The sequence below is a fragment of the Mus musculus genome, chromosome 18 (genome assembly GCF_000001635.26).
Source record: "Mus musculus strain C57BL/6J chromosome 18, GRCm38.p6 C57BL/6J".
In the NCBI taxonomy this organism is placed as follows: domain Eukaryota; kingdom Metazoa; phylum Chordata; class Mammalia; order Rodentia; family Muridae; genus Mus; species Mus musculus.
In genome coordinates this window covers 20534250-20550313 of record NC_000084.6, presented here as the reverse complement: position 1 = coordinate 20550313, position 16064 = coordinate 20534250, and the positions used below count along the sequence as shown (strand labels likewise).

Sequence of the window (16064 nt, the reverse complement as noted above, 5' to 3'; positions counted from 1 at the left end):
GAAAACAAAAAATAACCAACCAAACCAAAGGCTGGGGATCAGTTGTTTGAGATCTGTAGGGTAGGCAGTCTACATGGCTAACTTAGAGTTTATTTAAAAGATTTGATATGCAAATACAATATTTTCTAAGTACTTCTTATACCCCAAATCTATTTTATGACTACAAGGCAGAAATGATTATTATCGCCATAGTAGTTATTATATCCACAGAGGTTAAATATCTTGCTGTGATTTTTGAATGCTAGTAGTTTGTTTCTGGAGTCTAAACCATTGTTAATGAGAAACTCAGAACACACATGGACAGAAACAGAATGAAACTTTTTTGTTAATCATTAAAACATAGTTATTTCTGATTGATTAGTAGATGAGATACGATTTCAGAGTTTTCTTTTCTTTCCATAGCAATTTGACTTTGTGAAAAAATTTAGTGCATTTTCTTTGCTTAGCAACTCACTGTTTCCTATCCTTATGTCTCCAGGCTTGCTTTTACAGTGGAGAGATCTTTGGCTATTGGCAAAGGTGGTCATTGCAGGCTTTGGCATGTTGGGGAAACCCTGGGGGAGCTTTGGCCGACAAGGTCTGCCCTTACCTTGGCAACATAATCATTGTTTGCTTCATGAAGAAACTGCTCAAAGACCAGCATAAAAGAGCACAGTTCCTGGGATCTAAGATTGTCTACCTACAAAGAACTGCAAGGATTTTTGTATATTTGTTTTGCTTTTAAAGTCAACTTAGGGGCCGTAAGAATCGCTGTGTTTAGAAGCACTTGCTGCTCCTGTAGAGGACCCCTGTTTAGTTCCCAGCACCTACAACAGGGGGCCCATGACTACCTGTAACCCTAGCTCCAGGGAATTGACCACCCTCTTCTGGCTTCCGGTGGCACAGCACTCATGTTCACATATACACTCACAGATACATAATTAAAAAGTAAATAAAATCTTAAAAATAGGTACTGACTGACCTTCAGAGACTTGAGCCTGGTGCAATGGCGCCTTCCAGGAAGTTCTTTGTTGGGGGCAACTGGAAGATGAACAGGAGGAAGAAGTGCCTGGGAGAACTCATCTGCAGCCGGAACGCAGCCAACGTGCCGGCAGGCACCGAGGTGTTTGTGCACCATCCATTGCTTACATCGACTTTGCCAGAAAGAAGCTGGATCCCAAAATTGCTGTGGCCGCACAGAACTGCTACGAAGTGACCAATGGGGCCTTCACTGGGGAAAGCAGCCCTGGCATGATCAAAGACTTAGGAGCCACCTGGGTCGTGCTGGGGCACTCAGAAAGAAGACATGTCTTTGGGGAATCAGATGGGCCAGAAAGTGAACCACGCCCTGGCAGAGGGACTCGGGGATGATCCCCTGCATCGGGGAGAAGCTGGACGCAAGGGAAGCTGGTATCACCGAGAAGGTCATGTTCGAGCAAACCAAGGTCACCTCAGATAATGTGAAAGACTGGAGCAAGGTGGTCCTGGCCTATGAACTTGTGTGGGCCATTGGGACTGGCAAGACTGCAACCCCTCAACAGGCCCCGGAAGTACATGAGAAGCTCCGGGGATGGCTGAAATCCAATGTCAATGATGGGGTGGCTCAGAGCACCTGGATCATTTATGGAGGTTCTGTGACTGGAGGAACCTGCAAAGAGCTGGCAAACCAGCCTGACGTGGACGGCTTCCTCGTGGGTGGCGCATCTCTCAAGCCTGAATTTGTGGACATCATTAATGCCAAACAATGAGCATTGCCCATCCCTCTACCTGCCTGCATAGATGGACTAGGTTGCCCAGAAGTTTAGAAACTGCTCTCACCTGTCACATGCTTCTGATGACATCGTCTGCCCCATTTTGTGGCCTAATTCACATTGTACCTTCCTGAGCCGTTTCCACCTCCCCATAATGGTTGGGACCAGGCCAATTCCTTTACCACTTACAGTGGGTAGAATCAACTGTCACCAAGGTGGCTCCTGGGGAGGGGAGGGAGTAGAACTGACTGTCCCTTTGGGCCCTGACAAGTGAAATCACCTTCCATTGGTTTGGGCTGGAAACTCATGGTTGGAGCACAGGAAGTGGGCTTCGTGTCACTTTGACCTGTCACTTAGATAGCCTTGGCTCTAACTTCACTCCCAAGCCCTACTGGATGTCTGATGCAGAAATTCAGAGCCTTCGGGTCTGAATTTCAGTATACTTGAAGGCCGAGATCCTACGAGGCCTGGGATAGTCTCCTCCCCCAGGGTGCTGAAGCCCCTGTATTGTGTTTGTGAACCATCCTACGTGTAAGGGAAACAAACACCTGAGCCTAAAAAAAAAAAAATCTTAAAAATAACTTAGGTATTACCTCATTGTCATGAAGTAGCTTCTGAGGAAAAATCTGGAAGAGTTTATAGAAGTTGTGAAGGAGAAGAAGAGGAAGAAGAAAGATGCAAAGAAGAATGTATTGTAGAATCTGATAGATTGAAATTAATGATTTTTAAAGGAATTGGGGAATGTCTTATTTGTTAAGCATAAAGTCCGGTCAAACATAGGCCCTTGGTTATAGCTATCTAAATGGAGTTAGGTGGAAAAAATCTAGATCATTCTTATTTTTCATTATCAAAACTAGAAAGCAGACTCCTTGAGTTTAGAAATAGTGGGTACATTACTGTCTGGCCCATGGATTTGACAGTGAAAAGACTTGTTTCAGCTACTCCAGGATATGAGGTTATTTGAGGCAGGGGCATGCGCGTGTGTGTGTGTGTGTGTGTGTGTGTGTGTGTGTGTGTGTGTGTATGTGTTTGTGTGTGTATAAGCCTGTGTTTGCCATGGAGGTTGGATCACATGAATCATACTTCAGTACAAGTCAGTTAACATGAGACAATATGACAGAAATCAATCTTATACTTTCTTTTTATTTTTTCTAACCCCTCTCTTCTACTTTGTGTCTTTTCAGTTTTAGCTTAGAAATAGGAGTGGAAACCATGCCATCATGCCATTTAAGGAAATATAATTTTGTTTTGCTTCTTTAGGACTTTATGATTTAGAGGTTTGGAAGTCCTCTTTGATAAGTGCTTGAGACTTCTGTAGACTCCTGTTGGTGTTTTATGTTCTTGTTTGATACTCTGTTTCCATCAGTTCCTTTTCTCACTGCTGTGACAAAGTTCTTGACAACAGCAACTTAAGGAGGGAAGGGTATATTCCCCCCACCCCCCACGGTTTGAAAGTACAGTTATCACCATGGCAAATCCTAGCAGCAGGATCTTGAGGTGGCTGTGCATATCGCATCTTTAGTCAGAAGTCCAATAGAGATGAGTGCTGCTGTTAGCTCACTCTTCTTCATTTGCCTCAGTCTGGGGTCTTAGCCCATGAGTTGATGTTACCTATCTGGAGTGTGTTTTCCTTCCTTAGTTGAAACGTTCTGGAAACACCCGCAGATACGTTTCCTTGGTGATTCTAAATCCAATCAGGTTGCCAAGGAGACTGAACTTCATATTCACAGTGTATTCATGCCCTGTGTATGTGAACACACAATTCATGTTTACTGTGTATATAAACATACAATTCATATTTACTGAGTTAATAGTGATGAATTCAGTGCACCATAAAGGTCATAGTTTTGTGAGATGGAAGACTGAGAATATGGTGAGAATATTTGGCTGGAATAAAAGTAAAATGGAGGTGACTTCAAGGATTAAGGCAGCTACAGCTGTTAAATGTGCCATTTCTCATGGGCCATCGACAGTCTCACACAATGGACTTAGATTGAGAGGACTCTTTTGAGGATATCATCTTTACACAGAGCACATTACACTCAAGCTCTTCCATGTGGTTTGTCACTAGTTACTTAAATGATTCTGAAAGGTTTACTGGAAAAGTGTCTGTGACTTCCAAGTAGCTTGCTTTGGTGCTTATGGCATCTATAAACAGGGGCTGTGACTAAGTTTAGCTTAAAGACTTGGTTCTGCAATTTAAAAACCCCTATCTGCCCTGCCTGACTGCCTATCTATCTACTTTCTATTAATTTATCCATCTATCCATTCATCCACCCACCCATCCATTTATTTATCAATAATCTATCTCCTATCATTTTTGTATCATCTTATCTGCTGTCTCTGTGTGTGTGTCTTTGTGTGTGTCTGTCTGCCTTCCTGTCTATCTATCATCTATCAAACTATCATCCATCTGGATATTTATCTGTATATCTGTGGTTATGTTATATTATACATGTGTGTGTGTTTAATGTATAGTTTTGTTATAGAGCCCAGACTGGCCTCAACAATCATGCCTATTCTCTGGCCTCAGTCTTCTGAGTGCAGGGATTATGATGTGAGCCATTATGGCTCACACTTTAAAACTTTTTTTTGTTTTGTTTAGTTTAGTTTAGTAATTGCAATTGACCTTGGGGCCTTTCCCAGGAGAAGCCACTACACTATCACTGAGATATACCCTCAGACAGTTTTAGTACTTACTTTGAGACAGGCTCTCACTTAGTTGTTCAGGCTGATTTTGAACTTGTGGCAGCCATGCTTCAACATCTGGAGTAGTTATGATTACACTGAGCTGTGCTAGCAGTCCCAAATACTATAATCTCTAGACTGTACGCGTATATTTCTAATCTAAAATAATGGTCATTATTTTCTCTACACTGTTAAATTTTTCATGTGTTGCTCAAGTCTTAGAGTGGACAGTGACGAGCATATTTGGAGTAGTTACTAGAGGACGGATACGTTAGATATACTTTTATATTTGTTCTACTTTGTTGTGTAACCTGGGAGACACTGCTTTTCCAAGGCTCTTTATCTGTAACTACAGTCCAAGGTTCACTCTAAGACGTTAATTAGAATATGGGGCTCCTGCAGTCACAGGTAACTCTCAGCAGTATCATCGGATCCTGTCTGGGTGACTACAACATTGCCACATTTCCCCCAATGCTGTTATCTTGATTTTAATTCATATCATCACTATATCTGTATTTGTTTTATATTTATAGCAGAATGTTTCAAGAGAAAGAAAGAGACAAACCTGAGCATCGCTACCATATTGGCTGTGGACAGATCTCTGCTCACTGTGAACCAGGCAAAGCAGCAGGAGCCTTGGATTTGTGGATGGAGCTCTGTGGATTCTGGCACCTGGAATTTAAATGACTGTCAGTTTTCTTTACTTATTGGTTGTCCCTCTTCCATAAAAGCATCTCAGACTGTGCTCCTGAGTAAATGCTAAACCATGTAATTTCTGATTCAGAATTCCATTTTGTAGACCAGGCAGAAGATGTGAAGCAACCAACCCAACCCAACCCAACCCAACCCAACCCAACCCAGACTGACCAGTAGTAAGGAGTCTTCTTGTCTTTGTTTCCTAACTTTTAATGTCCATGAAGCACAATTGCTTGTCACACTCTGTGAAGCTGGGCAGACCCACATGTGCCCGTCACACTCTGACTTTGCCCCCCCCCCCCCCGTGCCCCCTCTCTGTGTGTATGCAGTGCTGTCAAGGGTTACATGCACAAGTGTGTGCATGTGTATGGAGGCTAGAAGTCAAATGCAGATGTAGTTTCTCAGGTGCATCCACACTCAGGATCTGTGCATTTGCCTGGAGCTCACTGATAGGGGTAAGCCGACTGGCCTCTGAATCCAGGGACCTGCCTGGACCAGTCTCTTCACTGGCTTTGGAGACTGGCTTTGTTATACTTTGGGGAAGAAAGTATAACAAAGATTTATCAGCTGAGCCATCTCTCCATCTTCAAATTTGTCATTTTTATGTCTTGGGCTTTCTATGAATAGAATCTAGAAATAGTAAGTGACTTTCACTATTCTGGCATTGATTCTGAAAGTTCAGGGTAAGTCATTTATCATTCTTCAAGAGTCTTCACCTCACATTCATCTTTATCTTGTTTTTTTTTTTCCTTTCCATTATCTTCATCTAAACCCCATTGTCCCGATTTACAAAGGAGAAAGGCAAGATCCATCAAGAAGCAAGAGCCAATGTCTTAGCACCTCTTAGAAGGAGACATAATAGCATAGCATTTATTTAGCGACAAAGCCACCATGAAGGTAGACGTTCTCAGCTGTGTCACAGTTAGAGATTTCTGTCACAGCACATGAACGTTGTCACCTCTTTACGCCAGCTTCTCTTTCCATGTAATCATAATAGCTTGGACTTTTGCCTGTGAGATTACTCTTGTCTTCCAAATACACTGTGGGTGATTAAAAACATCCGGTTTCTAACATCTTGCTGCTTTGAGTTCATTGGGCATCACATCCACCCAGTGCAATCCTGAACACCTACCTGCTTCCTCGTTGCTTGGGAGAAGGAGGAAGAGGTACTGTCTTGAAACAAAAAGTGACATACTGTTAAAAGATTCACATACATTTTCTCCCCCTTCTTCTCATCTCCCTCTTGCTCTGGCCCAGCTTGCTCTGGCCCCACTTGCTCCAGCCCAAAGGTTTTTCATTTATTTCTCGTTACTGGTGGTTGTGAGCCACCATGTAGTTGCTGGGAATTGAACTCATGACCTCCAGAAGAGCAGTCAGTGCTCTTAACCATTGAGCCATCTCACCAGCCCCAATTCATATACACTTTTACAGCACAGTTCTTAATAACCTTTACCTTCACTTTCACAGAGGTTAATGTTTAGTGACAATTTCATTACAACAGTTGTTACACTATTTGCTTGCTCTGTCTGTCTGTCTATCTGTCTATCTGTCTCTGCCTCTGTCTCTGTCTCTCTGTCTCTCTCAAAATCATGGGGGCATGCTTGTGCCATAGTGTGTGTGTAGAGATCAGAGAGAGCCTTTTGGAAGTTGGTTCTCTCATTCCACCATGTAGGTCTCATGGGTCAAGCTCAGGGTTGTCAATAGTGTCTGCAAGCACTTTAGCTCACTCAGCCCCGTCACAGTTCTGTCACATGTTTTAATATATACTGTTTAAAATGTGGTTAAAATATAAAGTCAAAGGCACTTAAATTTTCTGCTTAAAAAAACAATTTTTATTTTTAATAAAAAATACAGATACATTGTTACAAACAAAGAGAACTTCTAGGTCACTCCAAAGATCAATACGTTTTCAAACTTAAAAACACATTTAGATTTTTATCTATCTAAGCTTTACCACTGTGACCTGGTTTTGTCTGCCTTTTAATAATGCAGCCAAATCTCCAGTTTTGAAGTTGTTTTTTTTTAAAACTTCTTTTGAGACAAGGTCTCATGTAGCCAGGCTAGGTGTGTGTCTGAGGTTGACCTTGGACTTCTGACCCTCTTGCTTCTGTCTCCCAAGTGCTATGGTTACCATGTTTGCTGCCGTGCCTGGCTCCAAATTTCTATTTGTTAAGATGAGTTTTAGGAACTAAAGTTAAAATGCTTTGGGAAACCTGAGCCTGCCTTTGCACATTGAATAAGGGCTGTTCTTACTGTTGATCTAACACTCATGAAAAAGCAGATGCATCTATAAGAATAACTATTAAGCTTACTCTGTCTAACTTTAAATGAATGAGACTCAAACTATGATATTTACTTATTAGGCTCTGCACAATTACTGAGGGGTTACCACTAATCTAAACTCTAAATGCTAGTCTAGTTACTAGCTCAACTGTGCTCCCCAAATACCCTCTTTGTGTTACTTCTGCTCTAGCAGTCTGGCATCCTGGGGAGGCCTATTACTCTGGCATGTGCAGTAGGTACATCACAACTCCTAGAGACCCTCTTTTCTCCCGTCTTCCTTCTTCCTGCTCCTTCTTCTCATGGTGTCCACCTGTGACCCCCCCAGCTTGGTCACTCAAACTCCACCTCTCTCTATTCTCCCCAGTAATTGGCTCTTGCTAGTTTTATTTAACTAATAGCTTTAAATTGGGGAACAAGGTTTGTACAGCATCAGTTGGTGTATGTGAGGATCTGCTCATTGTTGGTGGGGGCAACCAGACCTTGGGGGCCAGTATTTAGCATTTGAGTACATGGCAGTACCAAAACAACTCACTACAGAAGCTCAGAGCAGTGTCTGAGCTCTGGGACAGAGCACATTGCTGTGCAGAAGCAAAGGGCAGGCTAAACCACAGGCTGGACCCCTCTTATTCCAGTACAGGCATACTGAAAGCCTTGTCTTGGAAACGTGACTGCTTAAGCTGCCCGGCATGTTTGTCCTAATATATACCATCCTGGTAGTTGCCATACTAGCAAAGGGACAGCTAGTAGGCCTAGGGGCATTAGGTGTTTGCGTCCATCTACCTTTAGATACTTTGTATCTGCTTTATGTGTCCAGTGTCATTAGGTATTTGCTTCCATCTCAGTATCTTTATATGGTATTTACTTTTAGAGTTAAAACATAATTGATTAATACGTAGTGTTTACAAAAAATTTAAAACTTTTATTATAAAAGGGGTCTCTTATGACTATAAACTTAGCTAGCACTCAGGAGACTATCAGGAGAATCACAACTTCAAGGCTTAGTATAATGCTACATAGCAGGTTCCAGGACAGCCTTAGCTGCAGCAAGACCCTGTCTCAAAAAACCAAAACAAAACCAACTAACTACCCAACCAACAAACACCAATATCAACAACAAAAACACCCCCCCCCCAGAAAGAAACATTAAAAGACTTACTTCTCCTATTAGAGATAATTGAGCTGGACAACAGCTATGGAGAGATTGGGCTAAGACAATAATGTCCAGAAGCAGGCGAGGTAGGGTATTCTCTATGGGCTGGAGGGTGGGGTCATGAATAACCGGAAATGACTAGAATTGCATTCCTGTAGGGTGACTTTCATGTGATATGGTTTAAACCAGTGCTTCCCAACCTGTGGGTCGAGACCACTTTGAGGGGAGTCCAATGACCTTTTTACAGGGGTTGCATATCAAGTATCCTGCATATCAGATATTTACATAATAATCCATATGACCTCTATGGTTGGGGTCATGACAGCACGGGGAACTGTATTAACAGGTCGCAGTACGAGGAAGTCTGAGGACCTCTGTTCCACACGATGGTCTACCCACACACCATCTTTGTAACACACAGCACTAAGTTGCTACAGCTGAACAATTCCTTTTTTCACTTGAAATTTACTTCATCATTTTCCTAAAATGATGTACATTCACACACTTCTCTCCATGTTATTTTAGGCCATAGACCTTTTTGCTTAGAAGAGAAGGCATGCTATCTATTCCCACAAACCCTGTTAGACACGGTTAACATAACGAACCTCACTGCACATCTTTTGAGTCATTTCTACTCCCTGGCACTTACAAAATAAGGATTTCTTTGTTAAAGACTGACACAGGATCAGTTTCAGAGGAGTGTCAATGAGGAAGTTCATTGTATTTTTCTTGGGCTAGATCAAAGTACACACTGCGTATTATTTATGCCATACTAAATTTTCTTACATGTTTTATGATACTTGCATTTTAAAATTGCCTTATTTTGAAGATACACAGCATATAGATATTGCAAATTAAACAGGTTTACTCACAACCCTGGACTTGAGCAAAAGATATGCTTTGAGTTCCATCACCAAGAAGAGAAACCAAACCAAACCAAACCAAACCAAACCAAACCAAACCAAACCAAACCAAACCAAACCAAACCAAAAATCCCCAAACCAAAAATCCCCAGTTGCATTTAATGTCTTTATTCCAAGTTGCCCTGTAAGCTACATTGAGCACCTCAAATTCCCATTGTTATTAATAATACTCTCATATCCTTATTCATGGATGGTAGAAACAGAATGGGTGGTAGAAACAGAAATGTGAACTTTAAGAAGGCAGCCAATCTGCTAACCCACACTGCATTTTAAGGCAACAGCATCTCCCTTTGTTGTCGATAATGTAGAAATGTGAAGATGCTTGGGAAATATACCTGTCTAACATCTTAGATAATTAAAAATATATATATATATACAGGTTTACTCTGCTTGAAAAAATCAGATAATTAGAAATGACAACATACCCAGCTTTCATATATGAATCAGAAAATTTGAATTATTCTTATGATCAGAGATTATCCACTAAGAGCCAAATTAGTCCAACAGTGCTAGCATTGCTATATTAAAAAAAGATATGTAGGTACACACATCCAAATTTGCCTGGTATGTTTTTCCAGTTTGCTTTGGTCATAGATGGGAACAGGTTTCTTTTGTATAGAGCATATTGTATGAGCCTCGCAGTTCTGTGGGAGCCACTATACTGCTGGAGGCACTAGGAAGGGGACAAATGACCCTTTCTGTTACAGTGACATTTTGTGTGACATGGGGGTCAAAGGTAACAGTGGTGGGTTGTGCAAAGGAACCTGAAGTTGAGTAAGTTTCTGTGAGCAAGTAGTTCCCAAGCTGTAGAGGGTCAGGGATGGCAACAGCAGGGTGGACAGACCCAGAAGTGGACATAACAGAAGTTTCTTGGTTGCCTGACAGCGTGTGGCATATTTTAGAACCCGTTTGGGTGACTTCCAGACTGCCAGGCAAAGTCTGGTACCTGTTAGAACCTGACTGAGGGACTTCCATAGAGCGAGCGCAGGTATCAGCCCCAGAACCACTGTCTTTAGGGCCTGGCTTTGCTTGCTTGGCTTCGTCATCAATACCGAGACAGATCTCTGCAAGCTTTTTAAATTTGGGGCCAAGGGAATCCAAGAAGTTGTCGTCTAGGTCATCGGCAAAAATGCTGCAGGAGCTGAGGGTGGGGGAGTGGGGGGCAGCATCCTCGCCTTCATCATCGTAGATCAGCAAACAGTCGTTCACTTCGCGCTCATCCTCTTCCTCGGCATAGGCGAGTGATTTCTAAAGATGATGGAGAAGAAGGAGAAAAGGACCTTATAAACCCATCCAATCCTGTTCATAAAGCCCAAGGCTGGAGTAAGAACACCTACACTGGGTACTCCACACAGGTGATGAAAACGTTCTTTTTATCTGTTTGGTTATTTTTTTCCTCCTGGATAACTAAAATGTTTTCATTTATTTATTTTTTTATCGTTAGTATGCTTTTTAGCTAGTGCTCAATAGGATGAGTTTATGCCATTTTCATTCACATATATACCCTTGATCTTTGTTCTCACTTAGACTGGCCTTGCCCTTTCTTGCTCTCCCATCTCTCTCTTGCTAGCCCCTTTCCTCTCCTTAGATTTCCTCCTCAGCTTTCATTTCCTATATATGAATATATAGATAAATATGTTTTTTGCAAATGAGAGAAAACAGGAGATAGTTTTCCCCCATTACCATCCCGTGTTCCTTCTCTTCTCTGTCACCCTCCCCTCCCCTCTTCCTTCTGAGCAGTCTCCTCCTACCTTCATGTCGTAGATAAAATTAAATCTAGAGTCCACATACTAGAAAAAGTGTGATGAGTGTCTTTCTGAGTCTGGCTTCAGGGAATACTCTATTCCCTGAAACATTCTTGTTTAGGGACTTGCCGGGTTGGCTGCCATTCCAACAAAGAGTCTAGCCTAATTTATGTTTTAGTTCTTGATTTTATCCGGATTCCAGTCTCCATAGGAACTGTATATGATGCCTGGAATTTATCATTGAGCTGCTAAATCTTTATATTGGACAGCTTTTCCAACATGCATTGAGATGGTTTTCACTCCACGGGGACTTTGTGTTAATGTAATCTTTGTTGGCTTGTCTTGTGAGTTTCAACTAGTGACTCAATTTTGACAGCCACCAAAATTACCTGATTTATTTTGACAAAAGGAAGCTTTTATTTCCTTACATTTTAAAAAGAGTAGAAAAATGATTCTTAAAACTAACATACATCATTAAGTAACCAGATGTCCTATATAAACAGGATAACCAAACCTGACAATTTGCTACCCAGTTACCTGAGAGAAATAGGAGCCTAGGAAAGTCATGTTGACTGGCGCAGCATAGTCCTTCAAGGTCCCTCCAGTGGAATGCCTTGTTCTCATTGTTCCTGAATAACCCAAGGAACAGGGACCAAGTGCCGCTGTAGCTCCAGTAGCTCCTCCCAGCTTGGTAATCATTTCCATTCCTGAAGCACCTTCTACCATGGTCCCACCAGCATATGTATTTGTGCAAACTTCTAAAGACAGGGGAGAGAAAGAGAGAGAGATCTCTAACAGTTCATGCTATGGCTTTTTTTTTTGTTTGTTTGTTAAAGCTCCCATGTATGCATCTGTGTGTACATTTGTGTGCATGTTCATGTCCATGTGAGTATGTGTGCACATGTGTACCTGTAGAAGTAAGAATTTAATCCTGGGTGTTGTTCCTTAGGACACTGTTCATCTTTTTTTGAGTCAAGGGTTCTCACTGGTCTGGAACTTGCTGATTCAGCCAGGCACTCTGACCAATGAGACCGGGGAAATTAGTGAGCTTTGTCTCAAAAAAAGGGAAGCATAAGAAAGAACAGGGTCCTTCTTAGAATAGGGAACAAAACACCCATGGAAGGAGTTACAGAGACAAAGTTTGGAGCTGAGACAAAAGGATGGACCATCTAGAGACTGCCATATCCAGGGATCCACCCCATAATCAGCTTCCAAACGCTGACACCATTGCATACACTAGCAAGATTTTGCTGAAAGAACCCAGATATAGCTGCCTCTTGTGAGACTATGCCGGGGCCTAGCAAACACAGAAGTGGATGCTCACAGTCAGCTATTGGATGGATCACAGGGCTCCCAATGGAGGAGCTAGAGAAAGTACCCAAGGAGCTAAAGGAATCTGCAACCCTATAGGTGGAACAACATTATGAACTAACCAGTACCCCGGAGCTCTTGACTCTAGCTGCATATGTATCAAAAGAGGGCCTAGTCGGCCATCACTGGAAAAAGAGGCCCAATGGACACACCAACTTTATATGCCCCAGTACAGGGGAACGCCAGGGCCAAAAAAAAATGGGAATGGGTGGGTAGGGAAGTGGGGGGGAGGGTATGGGGGACTTTTGGGATAGCATTGGAAATGTAATTGAGGAAAATACATAATAAAAAATATTAAAAATTAAAAAAGAAAGAACAGGGTCTGTAGCTCAGCGGGGAGCACTTTCTTAGTGTTCATGAAGTCCTGAGTTCAAATCCCAGTACAAACAAGTAGATAAGCAAGTTTGATGCTCACTCACCAGAGCTTTCCATAAAATCGGCTCCATTGGTTGTAACTGGAGGAACACAAATATTTGTGATTTCCTGCAAATTATGTTAAAAGATAAACACATATATTTCAGAGCAATATAGGTGAAGTATGGTCCCTTGTAAGTGATAAATTTACAATTCTTCTGGGAGCGGCCATTTTTTGGATGTGACATCTGTAAAGCAGACATCCAAAAGTTCCCGTCCATGAGTCTCAGCTCCCACTGAGGACTGAGATGGACCTTGATACTCCTCTGTTCCTCTCCCCTATTTCTGCAGGAATCACTCTTCTGCTACGCGATTGCAGGGATTACTTTACAAATTCAGTACTCACCTTGTCTTCGGGCTGAGCTCCTTCGATTCCCCACTGATGAATTGTACCTTCCGAACCATCGGGCACTGGGATAAAGCCACCTGTCGCTGCTCCTCCAATGGGACCTGACCCACAGTCACAGGTCAGAAGCAGAAGTGGGGCCACTGGTCAGGAACAAGGACATGGAGAATGGTTAAATTCATTGGAAACTATTTGACATGGCAATTGCCAAAATGTTACAAAGGCAACACAATAGTTTAAACATTAAAGGAATATATTTAATGGAAGCAAAATTGGTGTCTACAGCATACAATTTAGTAAGTGAAACACAGTAATTTTCCAATGATCATGAGCTAAAGGAGGAGGCAGGGGCATTTATTGGAGGATCTTAATCCTTTTCCATAATACATATTAAAAATTATTATTACTATAATTGCTGTTGTATTTATATATACTGAGTGTATGTATTGTTCCCATAAATACACACACAAGTGAGATACCTCCTTAGCCAAGATTTTAGGTGATTGTGACAGCACTTCAGCAATCTGGTCTTTAGTAATTTCTTAGTAAATGGTAATTGACCAACAAAGTACAAGAGCAACTAGCGATGGTTTAGTCAATGGCTGTCAGTGTCCTGTCTCTGTCTCTGTCTCTGTCTCTGTCTCTGTCTGAATATATGTGTGTGTGTGTGTGTGTGTGTGTGTGTGTGTGTGTGATGCATGTGAGGATTGGGGGTGCGAGGTGTTAAGAACTGGAACTTGGGTTGTCTGCAGAGTCTGTGCTCTTAAGCTCAGAGGCCTTATCAGTGCACTTTTAATTGTGAAGTGAGAGTCCCTAGCTTAGAAGATCTTTCAGTCATTGCATCACTCTGCTAATGGGCTAAGAAACATTCATCTGAAAATATTTGTTTCATATGCATGGGTGTTTTGCCTGCATCTATCTCTACCTACCATGTGTATGACTTGTGCATGCAAAGGCCAGGAGAAGGTGTCAGATTCCCCAGAATTGGATAGAGTTACTGGCAGTTGTTAACTACCATGTGAGCCGGGCATGGTGGTGCACGCCTTTAATCCCAGCACTCGGGAGGCAGAGGCAGGCGGATCTCTGAGTTCGAGGCCAGCCTGGTCTACAAAGTGAGTTCCAGGACAGCCAGGGCTATACAGAGAAACCCTGTCTTGAAAAACTAAAAAAACAAACAAACAAACAAAAAAAAACCAAAAAAACAAAACAAAACAAAACAAAAAACCCAAAACTACCATGTGAGTACAGTGATTCAAATCCAGGTCCTCTGGAAAAGCAGCCAGGGCTCTGAGCTGTTGATCCATCTCGCCAGCTCCAGAAATACTAATTATTGAAAGCAGGTGTTTATTATTCTCTGATGTCAATGGCTCACCTTCTCTGCCCTGTCAAGGCCACATGAACCCTATGCTTGACCTGCCCACTTACAAGTCAAGTAGTTTACTGAAGGGTTTTAGGGAACACAGTCTCTAAATTAGACTTCTAGGGTTTGAGCTTTGGATGCACTGCACTCCAGCTCTGGAACCCCAAATGCTTTATGTGATCTTTCTTTGCTCAGCTAACTCATCAGCTCAAAAAGGAAATAAATGGTGCGTCCATCATGGTTGTCTGATAGATGGAAAAGACAGTGATGGATGCTATGAAGACCTGCTAGCATTGGTAGAATGAACTACATAATTATGCAAATTGGATCAGTCCTAGATTACTATATAATTAGGTCAAGTTATAAAATAGATGGAATGTAATTGATCTTGAAATTTAATACAGGGCTTATAAAAATTGTATTTATTCATATTTATCCTTAAAATGTTTTATTTTTAATTGTGTGTCTCTGTGTAGGTATGCATATCTGATTGCACATGTCTCTGAAGGCAAGAAGAAGAAGGCATTGGATCCCCTGAAGCTGTGTTTATAGGGAGTTATTGGCCATTCAAAATATGTGCTGGGAACTGAACTCAGGTTTTCTGCAAGAGCTATATGCTCATAATAACTGAGCCATCCTTCTACCCCCTAAATGACATTTCTAAAGACAGTGGAAGTATAATATGCTATCATGGGAATTTGTTTTATCGTTAATATTTTATGATTCAGTAGTGAACTAGGGAATTATTGTGAATTTGTTAAGGATCACTTATTTGTGCAACTCCTTTCAAAGTTCCCTTAAATAGAGGGTAGAGGACTCTCACATTCAGAGAACCATTTGATTAACAAAATATTGACGAAAATGAAAATTTCCAGAAGTCTATCTATTGAATAAAATAAAATGCATGTTTATTAAAAGGTAGTACAGACATGTAATTTCCCTAAATGTCTTCACTATTATGTGTGAACATTAAAATGCTTTTAAAAAGTACTTTTATATGTATGAATAAGTACAGCATGTGAGTCTTGAAGTTATGGGTGATTGTGAGCCTCCACGAGGGTGCTGGGAATTGAACCTGGGTCCTCTGCTAGAGAAACAAGTGCTCCTAACTACTGCATCATCTCTGCAGCCCAGGTGTGGGCATTTTAGAGGGATGCACACGAGGGGTAAACTCTGTTTTGAGGACTTGTTGGATTAAACAATAGAACCTCAGACCTGAAGTTCTATTAATGTGCATCCTGGATGTGGATCCTAATGCAGGCCCTCTCTAATGTTATTTGACCAGCATCCTTTTATATTAGGGCTTCACAAGATTTGCATATGCATTTGAGATATTTATGTTCATTTTAGAAAGCCCA

General features: G+C 41.6%; 1 protein-coding gene and 1 pseudogene across 1 annotated transcript in view; one reads left to right on the top strand and one right to left on the bottom strand.

Moving 5' to 3' along the window:
• Positions 956-2286, top strand: Tpi-rs10 (triosephosphate isomerase related sequence 10; annotated as a pseudogene).
• Dsg3 (desmoglein 3) overlaps positions 9004-16064 on the bottom strand; it is a 31037-nt gene continuing 23976 nt past the window's right edge. The window contains exons 13-16 of the mRNA NM_030596.4: positions 13347-13489; positions 13006-13069; positions 11753-11973; positions 9004-10718 (exon numbers count right to left, since the gene is read on the bottom strand). Coding sequence (NP_085099.2) covers positions 10059-10718; positions 11753-11973; positions 13006-13069; positions 13347-13489 — 1088 coding nt within the window. The 3' untranslated portion in view covers positions 9004-10058. The remainder of the gene's footprint in view (positions 10719-11752; positions 11974-13005; positions 13070-13346; positions 13490-16064) is intronic.